General features: G+C 41.3%; 1 protein-coding gene across 1 annotated transcript; it reads left to right on the top strand.

Annotated features, from left to right (window-relative positions):
- Positions 1 to 221: 221 nt before the first annotated feature.
- On the top strand, positions 222 to 25097 carry nr6a1a (nuclear receptor subfamily 6, group A, member 1a). Its single transcript, XM_068734288.1, has 9 exons — positions 222 to 369; positions 10879 to 11109; positions 12246 to 12301; positions 13021 to 13181; positions 13950 to 14180; positions 16266 to 16520; positions 18091 to 18212; positions 18308 to 18460; positions 19742 to 25097. Exons 1-9 carry the CDS (start codon positions 354 to 356, stop codon positions 19870 to 19872), a joined length of 1356 nt encoding a protein of 451 aa, XP_068590389.1. The 5' UTR covers positions 222 to 353; the 3' UTR covers positions 19873 to 25097.
- The last annotated feature ends 585 nt before the right edge of the window (positions 25098 to 25682 follow it).

Genomic DNA, 25682 nt, shown 5'->3' with positions numbered 1-25682 from the left:
AGTGCCAGAGGCATGGTTATGGGGAGGGAAGGCTAATTCGGGTGAGGGTTGGGAGGGGAATAGTATTGTTGAACGGCAGCGAAAATAGGACTATCAGTTCCACTCAGATAACCCCTAGCTGTCATTGGACCTCAAGCCAAGCCGTGACCCCAGGGCTTGAACTCTGTGGTCATGTGACCAGGCAGTAAAGTGACCAGTGGCGTTGCTGGGCTCTGGCTGTGGTCAGAGAGGGACAGGCTGTCGAGGAAAGAGGGTGCTGGGAGAAAGAACAGAGAAAGAAAAGAGTCATGAGGCTTTTATTTTAGCCAAGTCCTTGCTTGAATGGGGTCCAGGCAGACTGGGAGAAGCATGAAATGGATACATGGGAAGGTAAGGGAGGCCATACTTAATTCATCATAATCAGGCTGTGTGTGAATGGAAGAAGAGGACGGTTTGTGATTATTCAGAGAATGTCTTCTGGTAACGTAATATTTTCTTTTGTATACCTTTTGATTAGATTGAGGAGGCCTTTCTTTTTCTATATTTTAGATTATGTTGCTAACAGTCAAACACAGATTGCCATTCAACCAATTTCTGCAGTATGGTTTTTAAGATTGATATGTCTTGGAATTACTATCAATGAATACAATAGTTATTCAAAAAAATATGCTGCTTTCAAGATCCTCTGTGCAGTGTGGACAAACAGATGTGACATTGCTTTTAGATTTGGGCTCTATTTGATAGGTTTAATCCTTTATGCTGAGAGGAGTTAATGATTCTCAGGCCAGGATAATGAGCTGAGAGACATTCTAGCTTTTCACAGCAACGCTGCCTTCAAGTGCTTTGTTTATGTGTGTGCTGTGACGTATGTCAGTGCGGTGGCGATTTGCACAGTACGCCTCCATATGTATTGATCTTTGGTATGTGCCTGTGTTGATGTGATGGGAGATCACTAGCCTAAAACTCGGAGTACCTTCACATTTTGCTAGTTTTGCCCCTTTCTTTGCTTCTTTCTTTCTTTGATTTCTTTATTATTATTTTTTACTTTCATGCTCTTTTGAGCCATGATGTTGTTTCACACAAAGATCCCTTTTTCGGCTGTGTGCCTGCTAAGTGGGCGATCTTTCCTTGAACTTTTGTGATGAGGCTCTCCCCAAATCTCTTTCAGCTCATAATTCTTTTGTAGCTTCATTCTGCGGTTAACGTGAATTATCTTAAGTGCTAGAATAGAATAACCTTCCTTCCAGTTTTCACGCTATATCCCAGCCCAGGCCCCCACCAAACCAACCCCCCCTTCCTCTCACTGTATTGCAGTAATTTAGAATGTGTATAGTCCACATGGCAAAGCAAAGTGTCTAGGACTGCTAATCACTGCTACAGTCCTTTTTAAAATGCGCTAATCTCGTGGTTGTTTTTTATTTTACAGTTCCCCTTAAAATCACTGCTCAGGGAGTTTAAAGACGATGAAAGAATTTCTGGTAGCACTTCATTTGATATTTTCAGTCACGGACTTCAGTGTAGCATGTGGAGGAACCGTGTTACTGTATTGGACCCCTCCCCCTCATGTTAATCCCTCAGCTAGCAGCCATGTTGGTTGTGCTCCAGCTGAAGGAGGGTAAACTCCACACTTGTACTGCTATAACACTACATCCCCTTCATTTTGCAGGAAGCCTTTGTTTTGAAAATTGTTCTGCGTTTTGGAAAGGGCTTAGTAACGCAGAGAAAAGAGGTTGTTTATATGCTGTATGTGCAGGGTACAGAAGCTGTGTGAAGATCAATAGTAACAGTGGGGGAGGTCAGGGACTCCTGTGACTCTGTAATGCTTGCCTATAAATAGCCAATGACACAGGCTACTCATTCCAGCCACGCATGCTCCGTTTTCCTAATTTCACTGAAACGTATCCATCTCCCCAGCCAAAGCCTTGTCAAACCAAACGCCACACAGAAGTCCATCATGTTGCAGATCTTTGTCTTTTAAGGGTGTGTTAGCCCTTCACCCTCCCCCCCAGCACACAAACACACTCACACATATCGCAAATGTTTCTTTCTTCTTGCTTATTTATTCAAGGGAAGACAGGTCTGTCTTGGATGGTCTGCTTGAGCACAACAAGCTCCACATTTTAAATGTTGGACATGTTTCAGTACTTTGGTCGGTCCTGCATGGGAAATATCAGTGGGAGTTTATCCTGCTGGCCCTGAGGCCTCTGGGAAGTCCCCCTACCATTAATGAAGGGAGGACTATGCATTCAATAAAAGCACTTTTATATGAGTGTGTATCACAAAGTCTGGGCTGTAAAACTCACCACATGGTTCATATCTGCTTCTGCTGAACCAACTTTAAAACGAAGCTTGGGGCCAAAAACTGTTTCTGCTATCTTTTAAAGCAGCTATCATTTCAACAGTGATATCTCCTTCTTTGTTAGTATAAAAAAGAACACATATTACACAAAATGTTACAGCACAATATAAACAAGAGGAACTTAAGAAACTAATTAAAAGTAGAACTCTAACTGAGGTGAACAATCTTTTATTCTTTCATGATTATCTGGTTCAACGCACCAAACTAAATTTCAATCTGTTTTCTGAGAGAACTGTTCACTAGCTCGTGATGAAGTTTAGTTGCTGCTATTGAGTAAATACGTTGTCAAATGACAAAAACAATTTGTACTAAAATGTTTTAATGCTAATTTCCTGTTTTTCGGTAGATTTGGTAACCCTTTTCTCTAGAGAAAAAGACGAAGAATTTAAAAAGCTGTTATTTTGGTCAAAACCTATTGTGATTCACTTAAGAAAATATATTAGTCTGCTTAACAGACTGGTGATTGACCCTATAGCCTGCTGCTGAAAGCCCTGGCATTGGCAACATTACCAAGTCAGTGTATGTGGCGACATTCCCCTGAAAGGCGGCACAGGAAAACACATGCAACATGCTTATTGCCATCGGTGTCGCCAAAGACAATGGGGAGATCTTTGAGATTTTAACTTAAAGCTTCTTTTGTTAAATGAAAAAGGGTCTTAAAAAAGAACATATAATACTCAAAGTGAGTTACAAAAAAAGGTATTGGTATTGGTCGTGAAGGCTGATTATTGTATTAACATTAGTAAGAGATGCTAAGGCCTATTAATAATATGGTCTGTGTAAATAATCTTTTCATATGCAAATAAAGCTGAGACAGTGAGCCAGACTCACACGGTTGAGGCCTTCCTACATTATCTAGCAAATCAGATGTGGCTCATATTAGCATAACATTAACATGTAGCCTATCTTTGGTGTTGTATGACTCAATGCTAATGATTTAGCCTCCAAGCGTGGGTGTATATTATCAAGACGGCAATGTCAACAGGTCGCCATTGTCTCATGGATGAGCCCAATCTGCAACCCCATGCACGTAACTTTAAAGATTAGCATCACAGTGTGGCCTGCCAGGAATGCTGGGTCTGAGTCATGGAGGGTCTTAAGATGCCTGTAACCATTTGTGAATGTGTTAGATGTGTGGTGTCCATGTATATACCAGTCATACTCCGGGAGGAGGGGGGTGCTCCCCTCCTCCACCCGCAGGTAGAAGAGATAAGTTAGACCGGATGAGAAGAAGAGGTATGAGGAGGGGAAGCGTAGAAGAAGAAAGGTTGGGGGAGAGAGAAAGAGGAGGGAGGGAGGCTGCCGGCAGCGGAAAAGTACAGCAGATTCCTCCCACCCCCGCTCCCTGTCTCAGCTGGGCATGATTGTGATGGAAAGCCTGAGACAAAACCTGAAGAGAGAACCCCTTCAGCAGCAGGCCTTGTTGCTCTGTCAGCCACTCAAAAGGCTGCTTTACACTATACATCAGCCTTTGTGTGTGCAGGGTGTGGACAATAAGGAGATTTTGCCACGACACATCTCTGTTCTCAGCATGACGCAGCTCACGTGGGGTCAAAAAGATGGTGGACCCTGGGCCCACCGTTTCCCACAGGAGAGCATGACAAAGTCTTGGGACAGCACAAGACTGATTTCAGCCTAAAGAAAATCATGCTGCTCTCGAACATTCAACCCCTGTTTTTCTGTGTGAAATAAAGACTATTCCTTCCACATGGCAAGTGATGCACATCTCACTTGTATCCGCTGGGTTCCAGTGTTGGTACATATTGGGAGCAGTGGGGAAACAAAAGCGCAGTTTGTCTTTGTCATTGACGGGCTTAAAATGCTGGACCTGCATTTCCTGGTTTGCGTTAAAGTTAGGAATGAAACCCAGGCTGACCCCTGGGAAACAATGCAGCCTTTAATGGGCCTTAGGGGGTGGATGAGCGTGTGTGTGGAGGGGTGATAGAGAGCATCAGGGTTTCTGAACCAAAGCTTAGAGAGAGCAACAGAGGGTGGAGTTCAAGATGAATCACTGCTTTACTATCTTGTAAATGAGAAAGATTAAACCAAAATTACAGAATGCTCCAATCTTCCATCCAATGGTCACAACTTCCCATAATGCAACTAATATATGCATCCTTTATTAGACCTTTCTTGCATGGTAATTGCCCCTGTCTTGCAAACTCCACAAATAAATAATTGATATTGATAAAGTTTGATTTACTGATGGGGTGAGTGAGATGTCTTTTAGTGCTTTGGGTGAACTGACCGTGTAAAGAAATTACATGTCGGTTTTAAATTTCAGCTCTTAAATACTATTTTTATTGCATGCTTTTATTTTTGAAGGCATTTTTTTCCTTTCTTCATGTTTTATACCTCTGAAGGGTTAGGCTACAAGTTGCAGTCTGGTAACATGTTATCGTTACCAGACTGCCACAGACTCCGGGTCAAACACGCTGCAGACGGAAGCTTTACCAAGTGAAATCCTTCAGTAAATGCCATGAATATTTAATTGTCATCTACAGGCAGGAGGAGGAGGAGTCATAGGACGTGACGATCTGAGATCAAGTGTGTGAAGGTGTGAATCAGCCAGTTTATATGGTGGCCATGCACTTGAAAGACAGGGTGATAGATTTGGCAAATAAGCCTGAGTGAAGGCAACTAATAGCCATTGTGTTTTTCCACAATGAAGGAAGTAAGGCATTTCACGTAGGGTGGCCAGTGGAATATATGGTTTTGTGTTCCCTGAATGAGCTGACAAATGGCTGGCTGAGGATGTGACTGTAATTTATTTGATCTTCCTCATGTTTTATGACGCCAGGGTCCTTTACATGACCTCATGCTAAGTTCTACTTACAGTAACATGTGCAGAGGGGATCACTATTTAAACAGGGGCAGGGTTTTCTGCTGAAAGTGCTCTTTTGCTGTGTGAGGATGGTGAGAAGTTGATTGGGTCTTTTTTCTCAGGCTTCATGGAGGTGTCTCTCTGAAGCTTAGCAGCTGAAAACCAAATTATTTAGACGGTTCATTCAGAGCTATCGCATAGAATACTCCTGAAAATGAATACAGGGCACACCCCAACCTCTATAGTAATATATTTGTAACTGCTTTATAGTAATTGTGCTTTTGCCTTAGAAGCAGTGAATGAAACCTACCTTCATCTGCAAGGAACGTCTGAAATGTTTCTATCTGATCTATTAACGGACCACTGCTAACATTTTACGTAATCAAAAATATCCTCTGATCTTGTGTTTCACAGAGTGCTTCTGCACGCACGCACGCACGTAGCAGAGGATAGACATGTGAAGTAAGGATAACATTGGCGGTACCGTTTTCAAATAGGTGCAAACATGTAAATGTAAAACATTTTTTTATATTTCGATTGAAATTCTCATTACATTTTGACAGCAATCAATTAATCAAATGTTACGACAAAGAAATAAGGTATCTGTGGCTGTCGCAGGACTGTAATCATTTAATTCGGTCCGGGTGTAATGATTGGACGAGCTACCGGCTCGTGTTCTGCCCGTGCTCTCATTGGTCGTAACCAGAATCTTCCACAAGCTGCCACCTTAACAGCTGTGAGTACTAACAGTAGCCAAGGGACAGACCGTCAGTGATGCCGACTTGGCAACTTTCTTGATCGATTCAGCAACTTTTGGAGCTAGTGCTGCTAGCTACTTTGATTGGAAAGGAGTTGTTGACACTGGGCTGGTGTTAGGGTGGATAATTTTTCTAGCATACTCTTGTTAGTTTTTTGACATTACCAACCCTGCCTTTAAGTAATGCTGTGCCATGGATCCAATTTATTCCGATGAGTGGTACATGTGGATTCTGAAAAGTGACTGATAACTATAGAAAGTTTATAAGTGTTAAATCTGACAACAGGATTTGGATGTGTGGTAGGTAATAGAAGTGTTTAAGGAGGCTATTTAACATAACTAATACGTCTTGCTAATTAATACGCAACTAAGACGGACTGTTTGCATATTAAACTGTCATTGTTAGGGAATTGAATATTTACATAATGAACAATTTAACATATAGTAGAGAAATGAGCTGTAGTCATTAATAGAACATAGCTGGTCTACAGGTTTCAGAGTTATTGTTATAACTGTACTGAACTCGCATAAGTACTCATATTTAAGGTATCATATTGGGATCGGTATCAAAAATGTTAAAACAATACCCAGCCCTAGCCCACCTGTCGAACTTCCGCCAGCAATATACGGCAATAAACGGTGTATCAACAGCGTACGCTTTTATCTTCTTGGTCATTTTCTGCTGTAGAAATGATCCAGGTGCACAGCAGCGTCTACACCTGAAACCTTAACTGTACAGTTTCTGCCGACCTACAAGGCTGTCCAACAGTTAATCAAAAAGGCCAAATTAATCATTAAAAATAGTCCATTTGTTTTATTGTTTGGAGGACAACCCTCTTTTTAAAGGCATAAAAAGATTTTCAAAAGTAAAAAGTGATCCAACATGCTCATTTCTAATGGAAAGTAAGATTATAAATGTCTGACAAGAAAAGCATTCTTGTTTTCATGTTTGAGACGAAGCATGTTTGAGATGATCCAGCAGGGTTTTAAAGTTTTCCATAAACCTTTTTAATGTAGGGGAAAAAAAACACACTTTAAGATTTTATAAACACAACATGAATTATTTTTCTATGACTATGAATCCACATATTGTTTGTGATCTTGTGCCCCTTTGTGGATGAACTCTTTTGATTAAGATACTGTAGATTTATCGATTATACAGTCACTGTTCTGATCATTTCATTATTTCTTGTTAATAGAAAAGTATGATGGCCATCTCCCACCATTTCTGACAAGAAAATAATCTGCAGAGTACTTGCTAATAAAAAATCATGTGTTGTAGCTCTAATTATATATTGTATCATTACTTTTGTAACGATAGAATGTTACTTATCTTAGCGTTTAGTTTAGGTCACACTGTGTGCTATGAGATATGTCTCTGACTGGTGGAGCTTCCTCTCTGAGTACGTAACCTCTGTGCTGTATAGAGTTAATCCTACCAAAATGGTTAAAGTCTAATCCCAGGATGGGCTCACTGTGTGACGCCCCATTGTCTCTGTACACTATGGCTGCCCTGCAGTCTTCTGCAGGCAGCAAATTTAAACCTCACACTATTTAAATGGTAATCTGTCTTTGGGCTTTAGAAGTCTTCAATTCACCATTGATGATCTGGGAGAGGCTTTATGCCATGAACACCCCCACCTCCTTCTAATTACCTTTAGTACATGAAACCTGTAGTCCACTATGAAACCCCCTCTCTCTGGGAGGCTTAGCTCTTAGCTCAGTCACGTGCCTCTGATGAGCTGGCTCTTTAAATCACATACACACAAAAACTCTAATCCTGCTCATTTGAATATTCAAGATGATGTAACTTTGGCCTGTTTATTGTCAAAACATTGTGCCTTTTTAATCAGATGACTGGGTCAACCATTGACCACAGGCAGGATATCGGGTTTCTTCATGTGCTGTGAGGTGAACGGTATCATCTCAGCTGCTTCATCTACACACTTCAACGGGTTCAACAGACGCACTCTGTAACACAATCACACTTGGATGGACAAACATGGATGTAGTATCTGTGACATCGGCCATAGGTTTCTCAAGGGTGAGTTGACTGCATGCTGCTCTCAGTGAAGTGACTCCAGTGACGTATAACAGGAAGCACAGCTGACTGTGAAAGTCAGTATTTTATCAAAGAAAACTCTACCAAGCATTTTTCACTGTAGTTAAACATTGTTTAGGTTAATGATAAATCTACTGATAATATATTCAACAAATGAATCCAAGCAGCTCCACAATCTAACAAACATACAATGCCTTCATTGAAGCTTTAACGTCTTTTATTGACTGTTTGATAAGCAGCATTAAATAGAAATAGTACTAATGACCTTACACTGAATGGCTGGAGTCAGTTAGCCCCTCTATGTACAGCCTTGCTCTACACACTGAGCCAGGAAACCTGCTTGTCTGCCTCCACTATTGACTTCCCAGCCACAGAATCCCATAGCAGGGCAAAGGTCCGGCCTGTGAGTGTGGAGCAGTTTGTTGCATTACACAAGAGTCTTACATTAAGCAGACGTCCAGGTTAATCTCCGGGCTCAGCAGGCAGCATTAACCTGCTGGACAGCAGCCTCAGACCTCTTGTGTCTACTTCATTCTCTCTATGAACGCACACGTCATGACCACAGCTTCACTTTCCATTTTTCCGTCGACTGACACCCTGGTCCTGCAGGAGGATTTTACCTGCCGCTCAAACACAAAAACTAAAAGCTGCTCTGTGAGAAGAAATTGCTCAAATTTTAAATAATTCTAGTTCCTATGCAAGGAAAAATCTGGCAGTTTACAAGCTATATTGTAAGAGTTTGCTTGCTGATCTGAAGTAACGAGGAGGTAATGTCTGTTCTAAATGAAGCCTCCATAGGGAGAGTAGAGCCATTTCGGACCTCCCTGACACTGAACATTGGTGGCTTCTGAGCCTTCAGCCATGTCTACTTGAGCCCCCCATGTCATCACATAAGTTCACTTGTTGTGACCAGTTCTCCTTGTTTTATTTGAAAAGGTTTTAAAGGCCTTAAGAGGCAAAGTGATCCAGTAATCACAATCATACGATTTATTTTCTTTGTTAAAACATGCATGGCTCCTACATAAACCACAATGCAACTTGACCGCTGACGGTTGGGCCACTGATCTGGGCGTGAAATGCTACTGATAAAGTAAGCTAAAGTTAAATAAAAAAATAATTCAGAAATGAACTGAAGAATCAGAATCTGTAGCGGTCTGCATGTACTATGTCGTATCTACCTTGAGAACCTTCTCATTGTTAAATGAACCCTGCACCACAAATCTTCCCCCACCCATCCAGTGACACAGCTATGGCCAGATGTAGCTCTTCATCGACCAACAGAAATGAAAAATAAATCCTACTAGCTGATATTATCATTAGAAAAACGCGTCACTTTACTGGGATGGCTGTTTCCAACAGATACTTTGTAAAGCTGCCATTAGCACTGATTTTAAGCAATTCCTTCTTTTACGATTCCTATTTCACACAGCCAACATTATAAATCCTCAGTGTCTCCTCAGAGACATGCTTCTCTCACCCTGATAAAAGACCTATCTTATCAGAAGCATCAACATGTTGCATCAGTCTAATCCGTTATCTGGTCCTGATATGTTCCATCCCAGGCGGGCCTGGACACAGATCAGCAGCAGGCCACATTCCTGCTGCAGCCAGGCTTTGCACAGCAAGGCTATTCTGTGTGTGTGTGTGTGTGTGTGTGTGTGTGTGTGTGTGTGTGTGTGTGTGTGTGTGTGTGTGTGTGTGTGTGTGTGTGTGTGTGTGTGTGTGAGTGTGAGTGAGTGAGTGAGTGAGAGTGATAGAGCTGAAGACTGTGGTAAGCAGAGAATATGTGCTCCGACATAATTCTCAGTTTCATTATGTGCATTACGTAGCCTGGAGGTAGATGGGGGATTAAGAGAAGATTTTCTACAGCTTTCTCAGTTTTCTGTCTTAACAGTTTGAGAGCACCTTCATGATTAGTAATGCAGCTTCAAGGAGGAGGTCCTCAGTTGGGCCCGTCTCTCTTTGATCCTCTCTCCACTCTGTCACATGCGTCTGTTCTACCAAACATCCATCTCCCAAACGTCATTTGGAATCATTTTCTAAGACTTCAGCCCTTTTCTTTTGTTGCTGTCTTAATGACATTTAAGACATTTCTACTACTACTTTTTAATGTTGGTTGTTCCAGATATCACGTTCCACACGGTGCTCCCTTGGCGTGAGCCCCCACTCCCTCCTACCTCCAACCCCTAAATATCCCCTCACATGTGTTCCAAATCACGGCCCTCATTTATTCCTGTCCTACCAACTTTTCACAGTTTGGGCTGATCAACAGAAAGTGTGTGCTTGTTTAGGAAACGGAAGGTGAAGGCTAATGATTGAAGCTGTGGAACAGAGAGGCTGTTATCGACTGGGCCTGGTGGGTTTCAAGGCACTTGATTGACTTGATCAGAAAATGATCCACCTACGTTAAGAACAAGTATATTCAGTATTTAAGCACCCTGAATTGTATGTCACAAACGGATTGTCTAAATAAGCTCTATCAGAGTAAAGGTGTCAGAGGTCTTCCCAGGAGGAGGCCTCTTCATGTGATACTGCTGTTCTTAGAGGAAGAGAAAGGAGAGACTGTAAACAAATCAGTCGTGTGCTTTTAGCTTGCTGCCTCCTCTCATCAGAGCTGCTGAATAAAACAAGACGTCTCCGCTCCCTGTCCTGCTGCTTGTTACACCTCCACTTTCACAAAATGAGTTGGGGCTTAAGGATCCTTTCGGATTAGCCAGCGCCTGGCTAGTGCTTAAGCCCCACCCGCCCCCGTGATCTCAATTAAAATTTGTGCCCTCCAACAAGGTTTTTGCACCCACTTTTTTTTTTTTTCACGATGTGGATGAATTAGTGTAAAGAAGTGGGTGGAAATAGTTCTTAATGCTCCCCTTTTCAAATTTCTTCCTGTCCCTCTGCAGATGATCCGGCTGACCAGCGCACTTGCCTTATCTGTGGAGATCGCGCCACGGGCCTGCACTATGGCATCATCTCCTGTGAGGGCTGCAAGGGCTTCTTCAAGCGCAGCATCTGCAACAAGCGCGTGTACCGCTGTAGCCGCGACAAGAACTGCGAGATGTCGCGCAAGCAGCGCAACCGCTGCCAGTACTGCCGCCTGCTCAAGTGTCTGCAAATGGGGATGAACCGCAAAGGTGAAGTGTGGACGCATCACAGGGACATTGTTTCTGTTCTCATTTTGACCCTGTAATTGCTACACCCTGAAAAATAACATAATATATAAATATTTTTTCAAGATGAGACGTCTATTTACAGCAAGAATATTTTCAGCCATCTGTATGAAATGTTCTCCTAGGGTACAAATACATGTACTTATAGATATCACCATAAAAACTTTCCCAGTTAATTACTTGTATGAAGACAATCACTTCTTGTATTTTCTGAAATCTACAGACGCAAAAACTAGTGAAGTAAACACCTAAATGTGCATTTAGGTTTTTTTTCCACTCGTCTGAAAGAAGACATGAAGTACAATAGACCAAGATCTCTTAATTGACCAGTGCATGAAAAGTAATGCTTTTCATGCAGTGCTCAGAGTGAACTCTGTCAATGTTGAATCAGTATCACCCTGTATTTATCAGATTATGAACCAACCTTCCCTTTACTACTGCATCTTTTATAAAGCCTAAAAAATCATAAAATGAAATTGATCAAACAAGACTTTGGATTCCATAGCAATATCTAGTTTTTGTAAACAATAAATAAATTGTTAGGTTAACCACCTTTACAATTAATAAACACTTTACCAGATGGTAGTTTTTGAAAAACTATTACTAACCCGTCAGACTTTACTATGTCACATGCCAAAGACTTTATCTGCTGTTAAGGAAGCCACCTGCACCCTAACCAGTGGGTTTTCGTTGGCCTAATTTACCTCAGTGAGTACTAGAGGTTAGTGAAGTACAATGCTGCCTCCCAGTGGATGATACATGTAAATGACCCCTCAGTGCTCCTTCAGCCTGACTTGTTCATTTTAGATGATATAATCTCCAAATGCTGTGATCACAGCAAGCTTGTCCTTACACATCAGGTAGATTTAATTAACTCTGAGATGTTAACAAATTACTTCCAGGAAATAGAAAAAAAACATCTCTGCCTGCCAACAGAAACGGGAAAAATGATGTCCGAACCAGTCAGAAAAATCCTCACATGGAAAAAAAGGATGTGTTTCAGCCGCTAGGTAGAGCTCTGACACTAACCCTGTATCACGTTGTGTTTATGGACCGCATGTAGGTTTAGATTCCTGTTCTTTCTTTTTTTGAACATGTAGCAATCAGGGAGGATGGCATGCCAGGAGGGAGGAACAAAAGCATCGGGCCTGTTCAGGTAAATCAATGACTACATGTTGAATACCAGAATAGCAGAAATGTTGTTTTCGTGACATTCACTGACCCTCTGCCAGCTTAGAGTCCCTCTATACATATTATTACGGCTCAGTTCCAGAGTTAGCTCGCTGACCGCGAATGCATTCAGAAAACGTCCGCTTCCATTAAAAGACTGCTTTATTTCTAAACCCTAATGAAAGGAGGACCTCTCTGTCATTAATAGGGAATGGATTGCTGTTTCAGTATGTGTGGTGAATTGATAGAAATGAAAGTGAATTGACCCCAGCCACAGATACAAGGCACCACATTTTCTGGCATGCTAATGCCTTTCAAAATGACTTTTATCTGTGTTTTCTCACTTCACGGACCAGCAAGGATTCTATTATTTTAGGTGTGTGCATATCAGCTAAATACACACACCACACACATAACTGTTTGCCTGCTTTCTTTATTTCACTTTTAGCTCCCTGTATTACTGTGTGATTGCGTCCTTGCTCCTCTACATTTTAGTGAAAAGCAGTGGGGTGCTAGTCAATGCTAATCAATTGAACTGAGACACGCATGAGGATGTGCTGTAAGCTCCAACGTGTGTGTGTGTGTGTGTGTGTGTGTGTGTGTGTGTGTGTGTGTGTGTGTGTGTGTGTGTGTGTGTGTGTGTGTGTGTGTGTGTGTGTGTGTGTGTGTGTGTGTGTGTGTGTGTGTGTGTGTGTGTGTGTGTAGATCACAGAGGAGGAGATCGAGCGGATCATGTCGGGGCAGGAGTTCAAGGAGGATGCCCCGGAGCACACCTGGGGCAACAACGGTGACAGCGACCACAGCTCTCCAAGCAACGGAGCCTCGGAGGGCAACCAGCCGTCACCCGCCTCCACTCTGTCATCCAAGTGAGTTGTTCATCTCAGCCGCTTAGCACCAGCACTCGCCCCATCATTGAGATAATGAGCCGGCCCTGACAGTCTAACACCTCGTTCCCATCTCACCCAGACTTTAGTTAAGGTATTCATCAGCAGAAGAATGCCTGAATATGCCGCTCCTCGGGCTCGCTGATGATGACAAACACAAAGAACGCGCTGCGCTATCTGCTGTTCTTCTATGGAGACAAGCGCATTGTCTATCTGCATTCATCAAGGACAAATATTGTCTAGCTACTCGCATGACTATTTATTTTAGTCTCATTATCACTACAGCCTGATAGCTATTCAGAGGAATTCCTGTTTTATCAAATAAAATTTGAGCAATAACAGGATGCCTGAGCAGCGTGGGCTTTGGTATGCAGGTCCAAAATCAACCACAAAGTTTAGACTAAACAATCTTGTTAATGGTAAATAGAGTAGAGCTCCAACAAAACGTTAAAGGTTAGGACATGTAAAGGAATAGTCTATAGGCTATGTCCACTACAGAGTTTAGTAGGTCTACGATGTGTTTAGCGTAGCTTAGCACAAACACTGGAAGCAGAGGGAAACTACTTGCTTTGCACTGGACACACGGATATGAAAGGTATCAATCTTCTTATCTGACTCTGGGTAAGATGGTAAACAAGTGTCCCAAGATGTCAGATTATCATATCATTTTACTATAAAAAGTATTAAGTATATAAAAATGGCCCCTATATGGCCTACTTTGTGTGACCGTTGACCTCTGTGTTCTTCCAGTCGCTCTGTGGAAATGAATGGCTACACGGCGGCCCTCAGGGACCAGTACATCAACACCTCCATGTCCACACACTACCAGATCCTGCCTCACCTGTTCAGCTATGCCGCCCAGTCTGGCCTGCTGGCCCCCCAGCCCCGCAACCTCTACCCACAGTCCCACCCACTGGTGCTGCAGCTGGTGGCTGCTGAAGACCTGGCCCCCCTGGCAACCCCTATGCTTATAGAAGACGGGTGAGTCAATACATACACTAGATACTGCATATTCTGTATAACAGTGCACCTCCCCAGTAAATACAGTATATGCTGATAGGAAGCTTTGGGCTCAGAGATGGGCAAAAATACATCAAAATGTATTTTGATACAAAATACCCCTCAAATAAATGTATTAAAAAATACTGGTGCCAGAAAATGTAACAAAATACAATACATGTATTTTGTATTTAAAATATAGGAAATACTTTTTTCTGGATTTTCTGTTTTCTCACAATTTTGCATCTCTCTCTCTCTCTCTCTCTCTCTCTCTCTCTCTCTCTCTCTCTCTCTCTCTCTCTCTCTCTCTCTCTCTCTCTCTCTCTCTCTCTCTCTCTCTCTCTCTCTCTATCTATCTATCTATCTATCTATCTATCTATCTATCTATCTATATGAGAGTACACAAAGCTCTGGTGAACCCCACAAAAAGGAAGAACAGTCACAGCATGTCAACTAAGCAAAGCTATTAAAAGACAACAACTTGATTGATTATGTATGTATATATATATTTGTTAATGGGACTTAACAGCCCATAAACTTTGGCTTTGTATCAACAAGAAAATATTCATCACATATGAATAGCATCACACATTAGGCCTATGTATACTATAAAAGCAAAATATAGAATTAAAACCAGTTGTACACAGGTAAGGAGCCTAAATAAATTACTGTTCTGAGACATTTTGTCCACCTGGCCAACTGTAGAATGTATGAAATAATAAAACTAAGAATACTTTCATAATATGCCTTTTAAATAAAATAAATTGGATATTTAATGTTATTTTGGTTTTTTTTAACAAAAGGACATCTACTGTCATAGCCTGGCTAACTGTGAACTATATTATCTGCCAGTAATTGATATGGCATTATGACATTCACATTGAGAAGATACAGCATAACTTGTAATACAGTGCAAGATTAGATGGTCAGACGTCTCTTGATAAGGTTATCATGAACATACAAGCTCCCAATCTCCCTCTTCCTATAGCTAGCTACTCCACTGATAAGCTAACTTGCTAAACACTGGCTATGCACTAGCCTAGACAGCATGCATTAGCATGTTAGCATTGATCGTTAGCTTGATATTATAACCATCACCATGTATATACATTAGGCTATGTAGCCAAATCCAGACATAAATCATACATCAAGCTAGTTGACATCTGTTACACAATCTGTTGAACTTGAAGATCTGAAGACTGAACTCGTAAACTGTTTTTTGATTCGTGGAGAAAGTATTTTGAGTATTTCAATTACAAAATGACTCCACTCTAAAGTATTTTATTACAAAATGCGCAAAAGTAATTGAAATGTGTATTTCAAATACAAGTAATAGAAATACTGCCCATCTCTGTTTGGGCTGTCCTTTCATTGGGTTTAAAGTTAACTTATTGCCCTCGTACAAAACAGGGTTGCTCAATAAAATGCAGTTGTAGTCCCATTTTGCTACATAAGGGAACTTTAGGGTGGAGGATGAATTAAGTCACTGAGTCTCAGCCAGAGGAAAGAAACTGCTCTGAAGTCTGGTGGTTCAGCAGCTGATTCTTTCGCATCTCTTTCCAGACAGCAGCAGGTGAACAGGTTGGGTGGGTTTTGTCTTTTATTATCCCTTGTGCTCTTCTCAGGCTCCTCTTGTCACCATTATCACTGATGCTCAGTAGATGGTACCAATGATGTTGTGGGCGGTTGTAATCACCCTCTGTAGAGCCTCCTGTCCTGGACCGTGCACATCCCACAACAGTTTGTGATGTTTCCAGTCAGGATGATTTCTATTGCTCCTCTGTAATAGGACCTACATTCATAATACTTACAGAACTCATGACAAGAGATCATGTCACAGTTTGTTTTACCCTTATCTGACCGATTGGCAGCTATTCTATCAAGCCTTAAGTATTAGTGTGGGGAACTAACAATGTGGGCATGGTGACTTCAACATTGAATACGTACTCAGTGAAATTGCATCATGTTAGAGGTGAGCCAGAGTGAACACACCACATGTGGTTTTACGCGACGCGCCAATATTCTGCTCGTATATCACTTCTTACCTTAACTCTTTGTGTGCCCCAGGTACAAAGTGACACAGGTGGAACTGTTTGCCCTGCTGTGTCGTCTGGCAGATGAGCTGCTCTTCCGCCAGATCTCGTGGATCAAGAAGCTGCCGTTCTTCTGTGAACTCTCCATAGAGGACTACACCTGCCTGCTGAGCTCCACCTGGCAGGAGCTCATCCTCCTCTCCTGCCTCACCATCTACAGTGCCCAGATTTTCGGAGACCTGGCTGATGTCACCGCCAAGTACACCCCGTCTGACGACGAGCTGCAGGGGTGAGTGGCAAAGTTTTGGGGGGTCAGAGAGTTTGTTTGGAAGTAGAGTTGTTGTTGTTTTATTGCCCAAGTTCATTGTGAGAAGTAACCCTCGACATTTAGTTTGTAATCATCAAACAAAGAACACAGGTACAGTATGACTTTACTGGAGGTGCCTTTAATACTTAAAGCTGCACTGATCAGTCGCTTGTACTTAGAAACCCACAGAAAATCTTTGTAGTTCCCCTCAGCTCAATGGAGCGTTTAAGCACCATCAGATCATCGTTTGGTTTTATGCCCCAAGATGCAACAGTGATAGAAACTGAGATAAACTACACAATAATAGACCAAGAGAAACAGGGTGATGTTGAGAACCTAATGTAATGCATACATAAAACAAAACAATGTTGTAAATTTGTGTATTAAGCAAATGTTTCAGGTGAAATCTGGAGAGCTTAAACCCACACTAATGCTAATGTTGCTCTTTTAAAATAATAAAAAAAAAACAAGGTGCATAGAAAGGAAAAACGCAAGTCTGATCAGGAAAAAGTGAATACTGCTTTAAACCAGATGGTTGTGAGCAGACTAACATAATCCACAATACATTAGCACAATAATGTGGTAGCTAGCCACATAGTTATGTCTGACATCTGCATTTTGGAAGAATGAGTGAAGAAGGGACCCTCATTCATGTGTTGGTAGTATCTCATAGTGCCTCCTATCACTTTTTTTGTACCTTTAACATCCACAAGATATTAAACGCAAGATTTGCCTCGGGGAGCCTCGCCAACTCAATATTTCACTAAGAAAAACAGTTGATATCAGGAATTAAAGGTTCCTCAGTGCAACAACAATCCTCTAGAAATACGAGACGTTCCACTTTGTGAGTTTGATAGTTTTCCTCACAACAGCAGGGAAAGTATTGTTGTTGGATGAGGGCCAGTGAAGTGGTCCGTGAACAGGAGGACTCCTCAGGACAGAGCTGTGGCTAGCACCGTCTGGCATGTGAAATACATGCATGTCCCACGCTTTGTAGAAAAGGATGTGTGGGGGTTTGGATCTGTGTAAATCAGACGGGAATTATCTGACCTCATGACACACATTCTGCTAATATACGGTGCCGTTCTGCTGCTTCGGTCAATTTGCCTGTAGTTTAGGAGAGAATATCTGATTTACGGTGACTGCGCTGAAGTTTGCGAGAGAGATTGGAACCGTGAGAGCCAGAGAGAAAGGGAATTGAGCTTTGATAAGTGTAATTAAAATGTGTGAATCTTTCTAACTCCTTGAGAGGGCTGTGGGATTAGCAAGACGTTTTGTTAAGCACTTTGTAGATGTGACGTATTCCCTCCTGAATGTTAGCTGTGTTCATTGAAGCGTAGAAGCTTAAGATAATGGGGCTGGAGGTTTTTTTTCTTTTTTTGACAGTGGATTTTGATGTAAACATGTGGACAGTAAACCTACTAAAACTCTGCTTTGTTTGGACAAAAGCTTCAAATGGTATAAACCCTAACCCTCTGAAGACATTATTGTATATGGTTTTCACCACATCATCTTTCCAGTATTATTGACAAGTCTGTGTCTGATTCCTCAGCTTCAGCGAGGATGGTATGGAGGTTATGGAGCGGTTGATATATCTGTTTCGCAAGTTCCACCAGTTGAAGATCAGTAATGAGGAGTATGCCTGCATGAAAGCCATCAACTTCCTCAACCAAGGTAACAACTCCAGCTCTGCTATTACTGAGCTAAAGCCTTTCTTAGCCCTCTCGTATTCCCCTCACGTCTCTCTACTTTCATTTGTATTTCTGCAGATATCCGAGGATTGTCCAACACCTCCCAGCTGGAGCAGCTCAACAAGCGCTACTGGTATGTGTGTCAGGACTACACTGAGTACAAGTACCCGCACCAGCCCAAACGCTTCCCTGAAATCATGATGTGTCTCCCGGAGATCCGCTGCATCGCAGGTAAGATCTGGAAGTTCTGTACAGTACAATGGTCTGTAGTTCATGGCGTAATGATGCTGCTAACTTAAGAAATGTATTCTTGTTTGAATACTAAGAATTCTATGGTTTAACAAGGATTCATCTAATCCAGGATTAGTTCTAATCATAGTTTAGCAAAACTGGGTTAATACTGGGTCACATTTTAAATAACAGTTTAAAGTTTGGTGCAATGGAATCAAATTTAATGTAAGTTTAGAGTAACAACTAAACTAAAGTTTAAAGAGATTTAAATGCAATCTTTAAGATAGTTTTAAAAGCTTGGTTCAACATAATTTACAGCTAAACCGTGATTCAATCTGGTTTAAAAAATTAATCCTTGTTGGTGCAACCCTCATATACATACAGGTACATAAATGAAATTGGGCCTATGCATTTTATCCATCCTATGTCATGCCTCTTCAACTACTTCCATTTTTAGTGGCTTTTGTCCAGTGTTACATCGCCAAATAATGATGGCTATATTGCTCCATCGCTCAGCCAATAACCAATGAAAAAAACCTACTGCAGCTTGTTTATAATTTGTGTCCATTAATTAATGAGACCATTTATTTTCCCATTTAATTTGCTGCTGTTTGCTGTTAATGCAAGCGCTAGACTTTCACCATGTTTACCTGTGATCAGGATCAATTCAGTATAAGAGTCATACCTGGATGTATAAAGAGAACTGGATACAATTGCAGAATTACATAAAAAATACAATGCAAATGAACAGACGTCTCCTTCCCTATGGAAGTCTATGGGGGGAAAGTTTTTATGGGCCCCATGGCTTCCCGTGACGGACCCGGAAGTTCTAATTCCAACGTTTGGACATTATGTAAAATGTGCTTCAAAGCCTGGTGCTCTTCCTGGGTTCTTGATTCACATTCACCACTCTGAGTTTGCTGCTTTAAAGGACATGCTCACTTCATTTCAATTCCTCGAATTCCTTTTTTTGGGGGGTTTGTTGTTAAGTTACTGTCTATGAAACTCAACACTTCCACTGAAAACCTTCCAACAGCTCAAAGGGCATGGTCCCCCCCTGTGCTGATTGGCTTTTGATTTTACATATCTGCAGGATTGAGTTTCACATTGAGCTGAAAACCCCCCAATTGTAAGTAATTAGTGAATGAAAACAGCATTTCTGTTAAAACGAGTATGATATGAATCACTGCATTAATACTAAGGGAGTTCATGTGTAAATGTATTTTAGAGAGGCTAAGCTAACCCTGAGTCCAAGTTAAGCTAACCCTAACTTGTTTGCAGGGAAGCTGGTGAATGTCCCTCTGGAGCAGCTCCCCCTCTTGTTCAAAGCAGTCTTGCACTCCTGCAAATCCAGCCTGACCAGCTACAGGACCGGCCCGTCACCATGCGTGACCACCTCCTCCGGAAACTAGACCCCCGCCCCGACCCCCCGAGTCGAGGGACTGGTCTCCCCTCTTGTGAATGTGACAAGCAGCTAGTTTGTTTTTTGTAACTTTTTTCTTTATATATTTATTACACGACAGAGCTGAATGTATGCTGATTTACACTGTGCACATGCTTCTGTACAAAACAAATGCTCGTAGATGCATTGGTCTTTGGAGTTTACAAGTGTGTATCCAGTTTGCTCAATGTGTCAGTGTTGCTATTGTTAGAGCTAGACTTTAAAAGAGTTTATTTTATTCAGACGTGGGCGGATAGACACATGTGACGAGTGTTTTGAGACTACCTCAGGAAAATGTTGTTGCTATTTTCAGGTACCTTTTCTTTCTGTTAAATGAAGAGTTGCCCAGTATAAAACCAAATCCCTGTGGATGCTTTGGCACCTCAATCACAGACGGAATGTTCAAAGGAGCTGCATAAATCAAAAATTTAAAAACAGTGTTTTGTTGCACTGAAAATGCAACGGTGATTAGCAAAATTCAGCTACTTTATCGGCATGGACTCTCAGACATCCTGCTAATGGGAGGCGGTCTTGTCAATTTAACATTCCATGGGTTAAGGTGACAGTTGTTGGATTTGTGGGATCTTCATTGAAAAAAGGAGCTTACGGGTATTTTTTACAATCATAGACTGGGGATGTAAGGCTTTATTGCAGGGGAAGGGGAGGATAGCTAGGTTTGGTGTTTAGTTTTAGTGTTTGTTTTTTTTGACCAAAGTGTTATGCAATGCTTTTTTCAAAAACCCATTGATGGGTAGGGGGATGATAGCTCCCCCCCCCAAAAAAAGTTTCTTATTAATGAAGGATCAGGATAAGAAATGAATCAATCTGTGTCCGAGGGGAGAACCCTCTGGACAGACGAGTACGTTGCTGGATTTCATTGTAAATGCTGCTAAACATGCATACAGTCTTGTGCACACGTATATGCATAGAGCAGATGTGATGATTGATATTCCCTCTGCTTCTTGTCAGATGGCTTGTTTGTTTGGGCTCTGCCGCCTTCAGTGCCAGGACCTTGATGCAGTGTTAGCCTGCTCTCAGCACACTATCGCCTAACTTTAAGGTCCACCATACGGTCTGATTAATTTAAGGTGAGGCATGAAATCTGGCATTTTTCCATTTATTTAGAACTAACCAAGAACTAGAAAAAGACATTGCCTTGTGCGAGAGATTTTAATGGGTCAAAAAGATATATTGAAGTGGAACTGACCACAACCGGATTCAAGTCTGAACAGGAGCCAAATAAACCTGAGTCGACAAACGGTGCTCAACACTGCGGTTCGTTGGAAGCTGTTGTAGAGTGCTAGCTTCTGTTAGCTTATCCAGCTTCAATGGAAAACCCCAGATTATAACCAATTGACCCTTTCAAACGCTTCATTGGCCAGTTCATGCCAGTCTTAGAGGAACTTGCACTGTTTTCAGGTCTTGTCAGGTCCAATCAAAATTTTGCACAGACCCGAGACCAGTAGCAGTTTGAGTGTGACCTGTTCCAGATCCAAAGGACTCTAGAACGTGTGGACTTGAGACTAGGTTCAGGTCTAGTCCTCTGGTTTAACTGACCAAACAATTATTTCTTTTCTGAACTAGCTAATGTTCAGAAAGTTTGCGGATTACTACATTTAGGGATGGATTCAGTGCGATTGATCCGGGCCATGTCTCAATGAATCCAGGCTAGGTATAGAGAATTTAGGTGACTTACCTCCGGTTTGTGTACCCTCTGTGACAGATATGCACATTGTTTAAAAGAAACCATAGAAAATGGTCTTTATTTTTGAAGTATGAGATGATCATTTCAAACCGCTTGAAGTGTCTTCTTGGATTCCTCAAGGTGTTTGCCGTTTCATGATGTACGAACAATTTGAAACGCAGTCCTCGCAACGACTCTCTTTTTTGCACACAACGGTGAGGTTCGGAGACCTCGACCTCAGCCACTGCCCACCCAGTGTGTTCCTCTCTCAGGTCCCTGCCGACCTGAATCTAAACAGGGTAAAGTGAGTGTTATGTATTGCATTCAGGAGTTCCTCAGTGACCATGCTGATGTACTTCTAGTATTATTAGACATAGGTTCCAGGACATTGTAGGTCCTTTGTAGAAGTGTTTTTCTTTTTCTACTTTATTCCCCCCCCCTTCATTCAGTGAAAGTGGATGTAGTTTGAAGATGAGGAGACATGCAGAGTGGATTTTTCTCTTGGCATTTGGTGACGGACGGAGCGAGAGGCTGTGGCATCTTCAGAATGTTGTCGTTCTCTGTCGTGTGTGTGTGTGTGTGTGTGTGTGTGTGTGTGTGTGTGTGTGTGTGTGTGTGTGTGTGTGTGTGTGTGTGTGTGTGTGTGTGTGTGTGTGTGTGTGTGTGTGTGTGTGTGCGCGCGCGCCCTTAACACCACCAGTCCAATGCAGTGTTCTTCTTTCAAATGTTTCAGTTAGCCTCTTTTCAGCTTTTGATTTTTATACATTTTCATGTTCCTTAGTAGTTATGATGTGAATGTTTTCGGTTTTTGTTGTTTTTCATGTATCCATTGTTTTTTTTTGGGGAGTGGAGTGAGTGAAAGGGACCCCTATCATTTCTCTAAGCTTTGAATGAATTCTAGACTTTTTTTGGACTTGATTTTTATTAACTCATTCCCTTGTCCACCCTATTTTATGGAAAAAAAGTATTATTCGGGTGATGTCAGCCACATTTTATATGGACAATACTGACAATTCAGAGCCTTTTATGTATTATTTGAATCATTTTACAATGCAAATGTGATGCTTTGGAGCCATTTCTGGTTCCAAAGCCAAATTAAATTTTTAATTTTCTTCCACCAGGATTCTGAGAGCAGCTAAGATGCATGTGTGGGGAGAATATTGTCTCTCTCCATTCCGTAAAGTATGCATCATTCATCACACAGGCTTCTGAGGTTTAAGGGAAAATTCAGCTAAATTACAAAGAACATACAATAGTTTCTCACTTACCAAGCAGTTAAGCTTTTGGTTTTATTTGTCCAGGTTTTAATATTCCTGCAACCCTTGTTTTGGGATGGACCTCAAAATCTAAGCAGATAAAACCACAACTGTCGAACAGCCAGACAGAACTACAGGTAAGTGAGGAAATGTGTGTTTGACATCTTGTAGAACTCACCCTTAAAACCACATAATCTCAGGGATATGTACTTTTATGCAACAAAAGTCTGAGTGATGTGATGTATCATTAAAAGAAAAAAAAAAACCAAAAAAACCTAAAATCCTTTACCACTGCGGAGGAACGGCTACAATTGAGTTTCACAGATTTTCTAAAATAATGATCAGAGCAAGGACCATTTTGCACCAACGTTTAACAATCTCACCTATTTGTACAAACTGTCTGGTGATGCTTTGAACTGTAGCAGAAGTAGAAGAGAGAGGTTCAGGGTGGCCAACAACAAAGTCACTTCATCTCAAAGTAACTCCAGGAATGTACTGAACATCACAGACTGCTGAGATCTGACAGTGGAAGAGGATCTGAAGGTTTTTTCTTTTTCTTTTAATGTAGCAGCAAATGATGATCAATACGGGCCTCTGCTCATCAACATAAAATACATCCTTACTGTGACCTTCTGTCGTATTTTGATACAGGTGCTGAAGAAAGTGTTCTTCTTATTTTCTGTATTTGTATTTCTTTTGCAGACAAGGGATATGTTATACATTTGCAATTTCTGTGCTGAAACTACCTTATTTGTCATGTTGCTTTCTTTCAATAGATGATTTTTTTTGTCTTATTTATTGGTTTCATTGCACCAATGTTCTGTTATTTTGTGTCTCTTATTTCACTCAGTGACCTCTCAGATTTATATACACTTTACCTGTTTTCTTCATCTTTTCTGAAATGGAGTAAACGTGTTGCCTCATAATCCTCTCTACCTCAGACTCACTGGCTGTCAGCAGCTTGTATTTTCTCTGACATCTGGCGGTAAAGTATGTTACACACTGAACACTCTTACTCCTTTCAAGAATCCTCTACCTCCTTTTGTTTTGCTTCATTTCATGTTAAACTAGTCATCGTTTATTTCACTTCTGCCCTGTTATCATGAATCTAATACCAACTGTGAAAGAATGTCAATGACACATACTGATTAAGCATTCATATGATGCATTCTTGCTGCAGTTAACCAGTGCTTTATTTTCCTGTGTTGACCTTTTTGAAGTACGTCTTGTTGTCTTGTGACTGGCTGTTTGCCGTGTACACTGTATTCACCACATCATAATATGACGCTGTTTTTATCCATTGTGCTCCCTGATTGCTGTTTATCGGTTGAAGGTAACAGTGGAACTCCATCATATCGGACTCATTCAATGCATCTCGTGATCGATTATCAACCAGAGAATGTAATTGTGGTCAAAGTGACATCTCCTTGTGTTTACATGCTTTTTGCTCACTCGTGTGACCCTGACGCTGTGGCACGCGACTACAGACTACTGCAGTGTTATCACTGGGGTTGGACTCGGATGGCATTTGAATAGAAGCTGCCAGCCTTACTTACTGATATGGAACAGCATGACTCCCAACAACAGGGAAAATCTTAAAAACAGCTCTGCCTTTGAACTAACTCTCTTATTTGCATACTTGCGAAAACAAGATCCGGGTTGTAAAAAAGCATAATTTTAAAAGTTTAGCAGGCCAGGCGCAGCTGCATTCTGGGAGGAACCATCATCCATCTCTCCTATAAAAGGCCAGTACAAGCAAACCAACATGCGTGTCTAGCCCTAGCACTAACGCGGTTAGTACCCTGGAAAGATGAGAACCGGAGTCCACAGTTATGGAAAGAGCATGTAATACAGAGCAGCAACAAATATTTCGTTGCTGCCTATAATCGAACACTCTTCCTATAACCGTGTGCTGCACATCCTGCCACAGCTGTCCTGTCTGTAGAAGCACGAGCTTTAAATTGGCTGATGCATGGGTCCCTTTCACCATTGATGGAACCTTGCAGTACAGGAGCGCAAGATGAGAAAAGGTAAAAGAGTAGAAAAATCTTGACATATCTCAGGGAAGAAATAGATTTACTCACTGCCGTCAGCCGTGAACAGACACTTGAAATGCTGAAATGTGTTTCTCTTCAGAAATCTCTTGTCTGCTCTTGTTTAACTACCTGTGAAGAATGTGATCCATTGTGTGTTACAAGCATGTTTAGAATGTGTTAGGACTTGAAACCAAATAAATGTGAACGTTATGCAAGTGTACGCGGACCGTTCTCCATTTTTTTTTTTTTTTTACTCGAAGAGATTCGGTGATCATAGAAACTGATGTGATGAGTCTATTCAGCCAGTGATGCTGAGCTCATTGGTGGATAACCAGGCAGAGGGTGTCAAGCTTCAAGCTGAGTGGAGCAGAGACGTTAGACGGGTTTGTCCCTGACCAGGGCACTCCAATGAGTAAGATGCATTCAAGATCATTAAAATGAACACAAGTGTGTTTCCGCCAGTGATCTATTTTAAACTTGCCAAATTAACTAATTTACTCTGTCATGGCAACAAGAATAACAAGTTTGTTATTTCATCAAATGCAAACATTACACAAATACATATTACACATTTAATACAGAAAAAGGAATACGCATATAGCTCGCAAAAGAAAACTTTAGCTGTTTTCATTAAATCTAGTATTTCCTGATATGAAAATACTTTATATTTAACCATAACATATCTGAATTTGATCTAAATTTACTAGATTTTTATCCTTTTGAAATTACTATTTCATGGGCCATCTTGTCACTAAAGAAATATTCACATTATTAAAATGCATTCTATGCTGCATATATATATAGT

Source organism: Cebidichthys violaceus, unplaced genomic scaffold, assembly GCF_023349555.1.
Source record: "Cebidichthys violaceus isolate CVI_PGR_0920_01 unplaced genomic scaffold, fCebVio1.0.p SCAF_62, whole genome shotgun sequence".
Classification (NCBI taxonomy): Eukaryota; Metazoa; Chordata; class Actinopteri; order Perciformes; family Stichaeidae; genus Cebidichthys; species Cebidichthys violaceus.
This window is presented reverse-complemented; position numbering and strand designations above follow the sequence as displayed.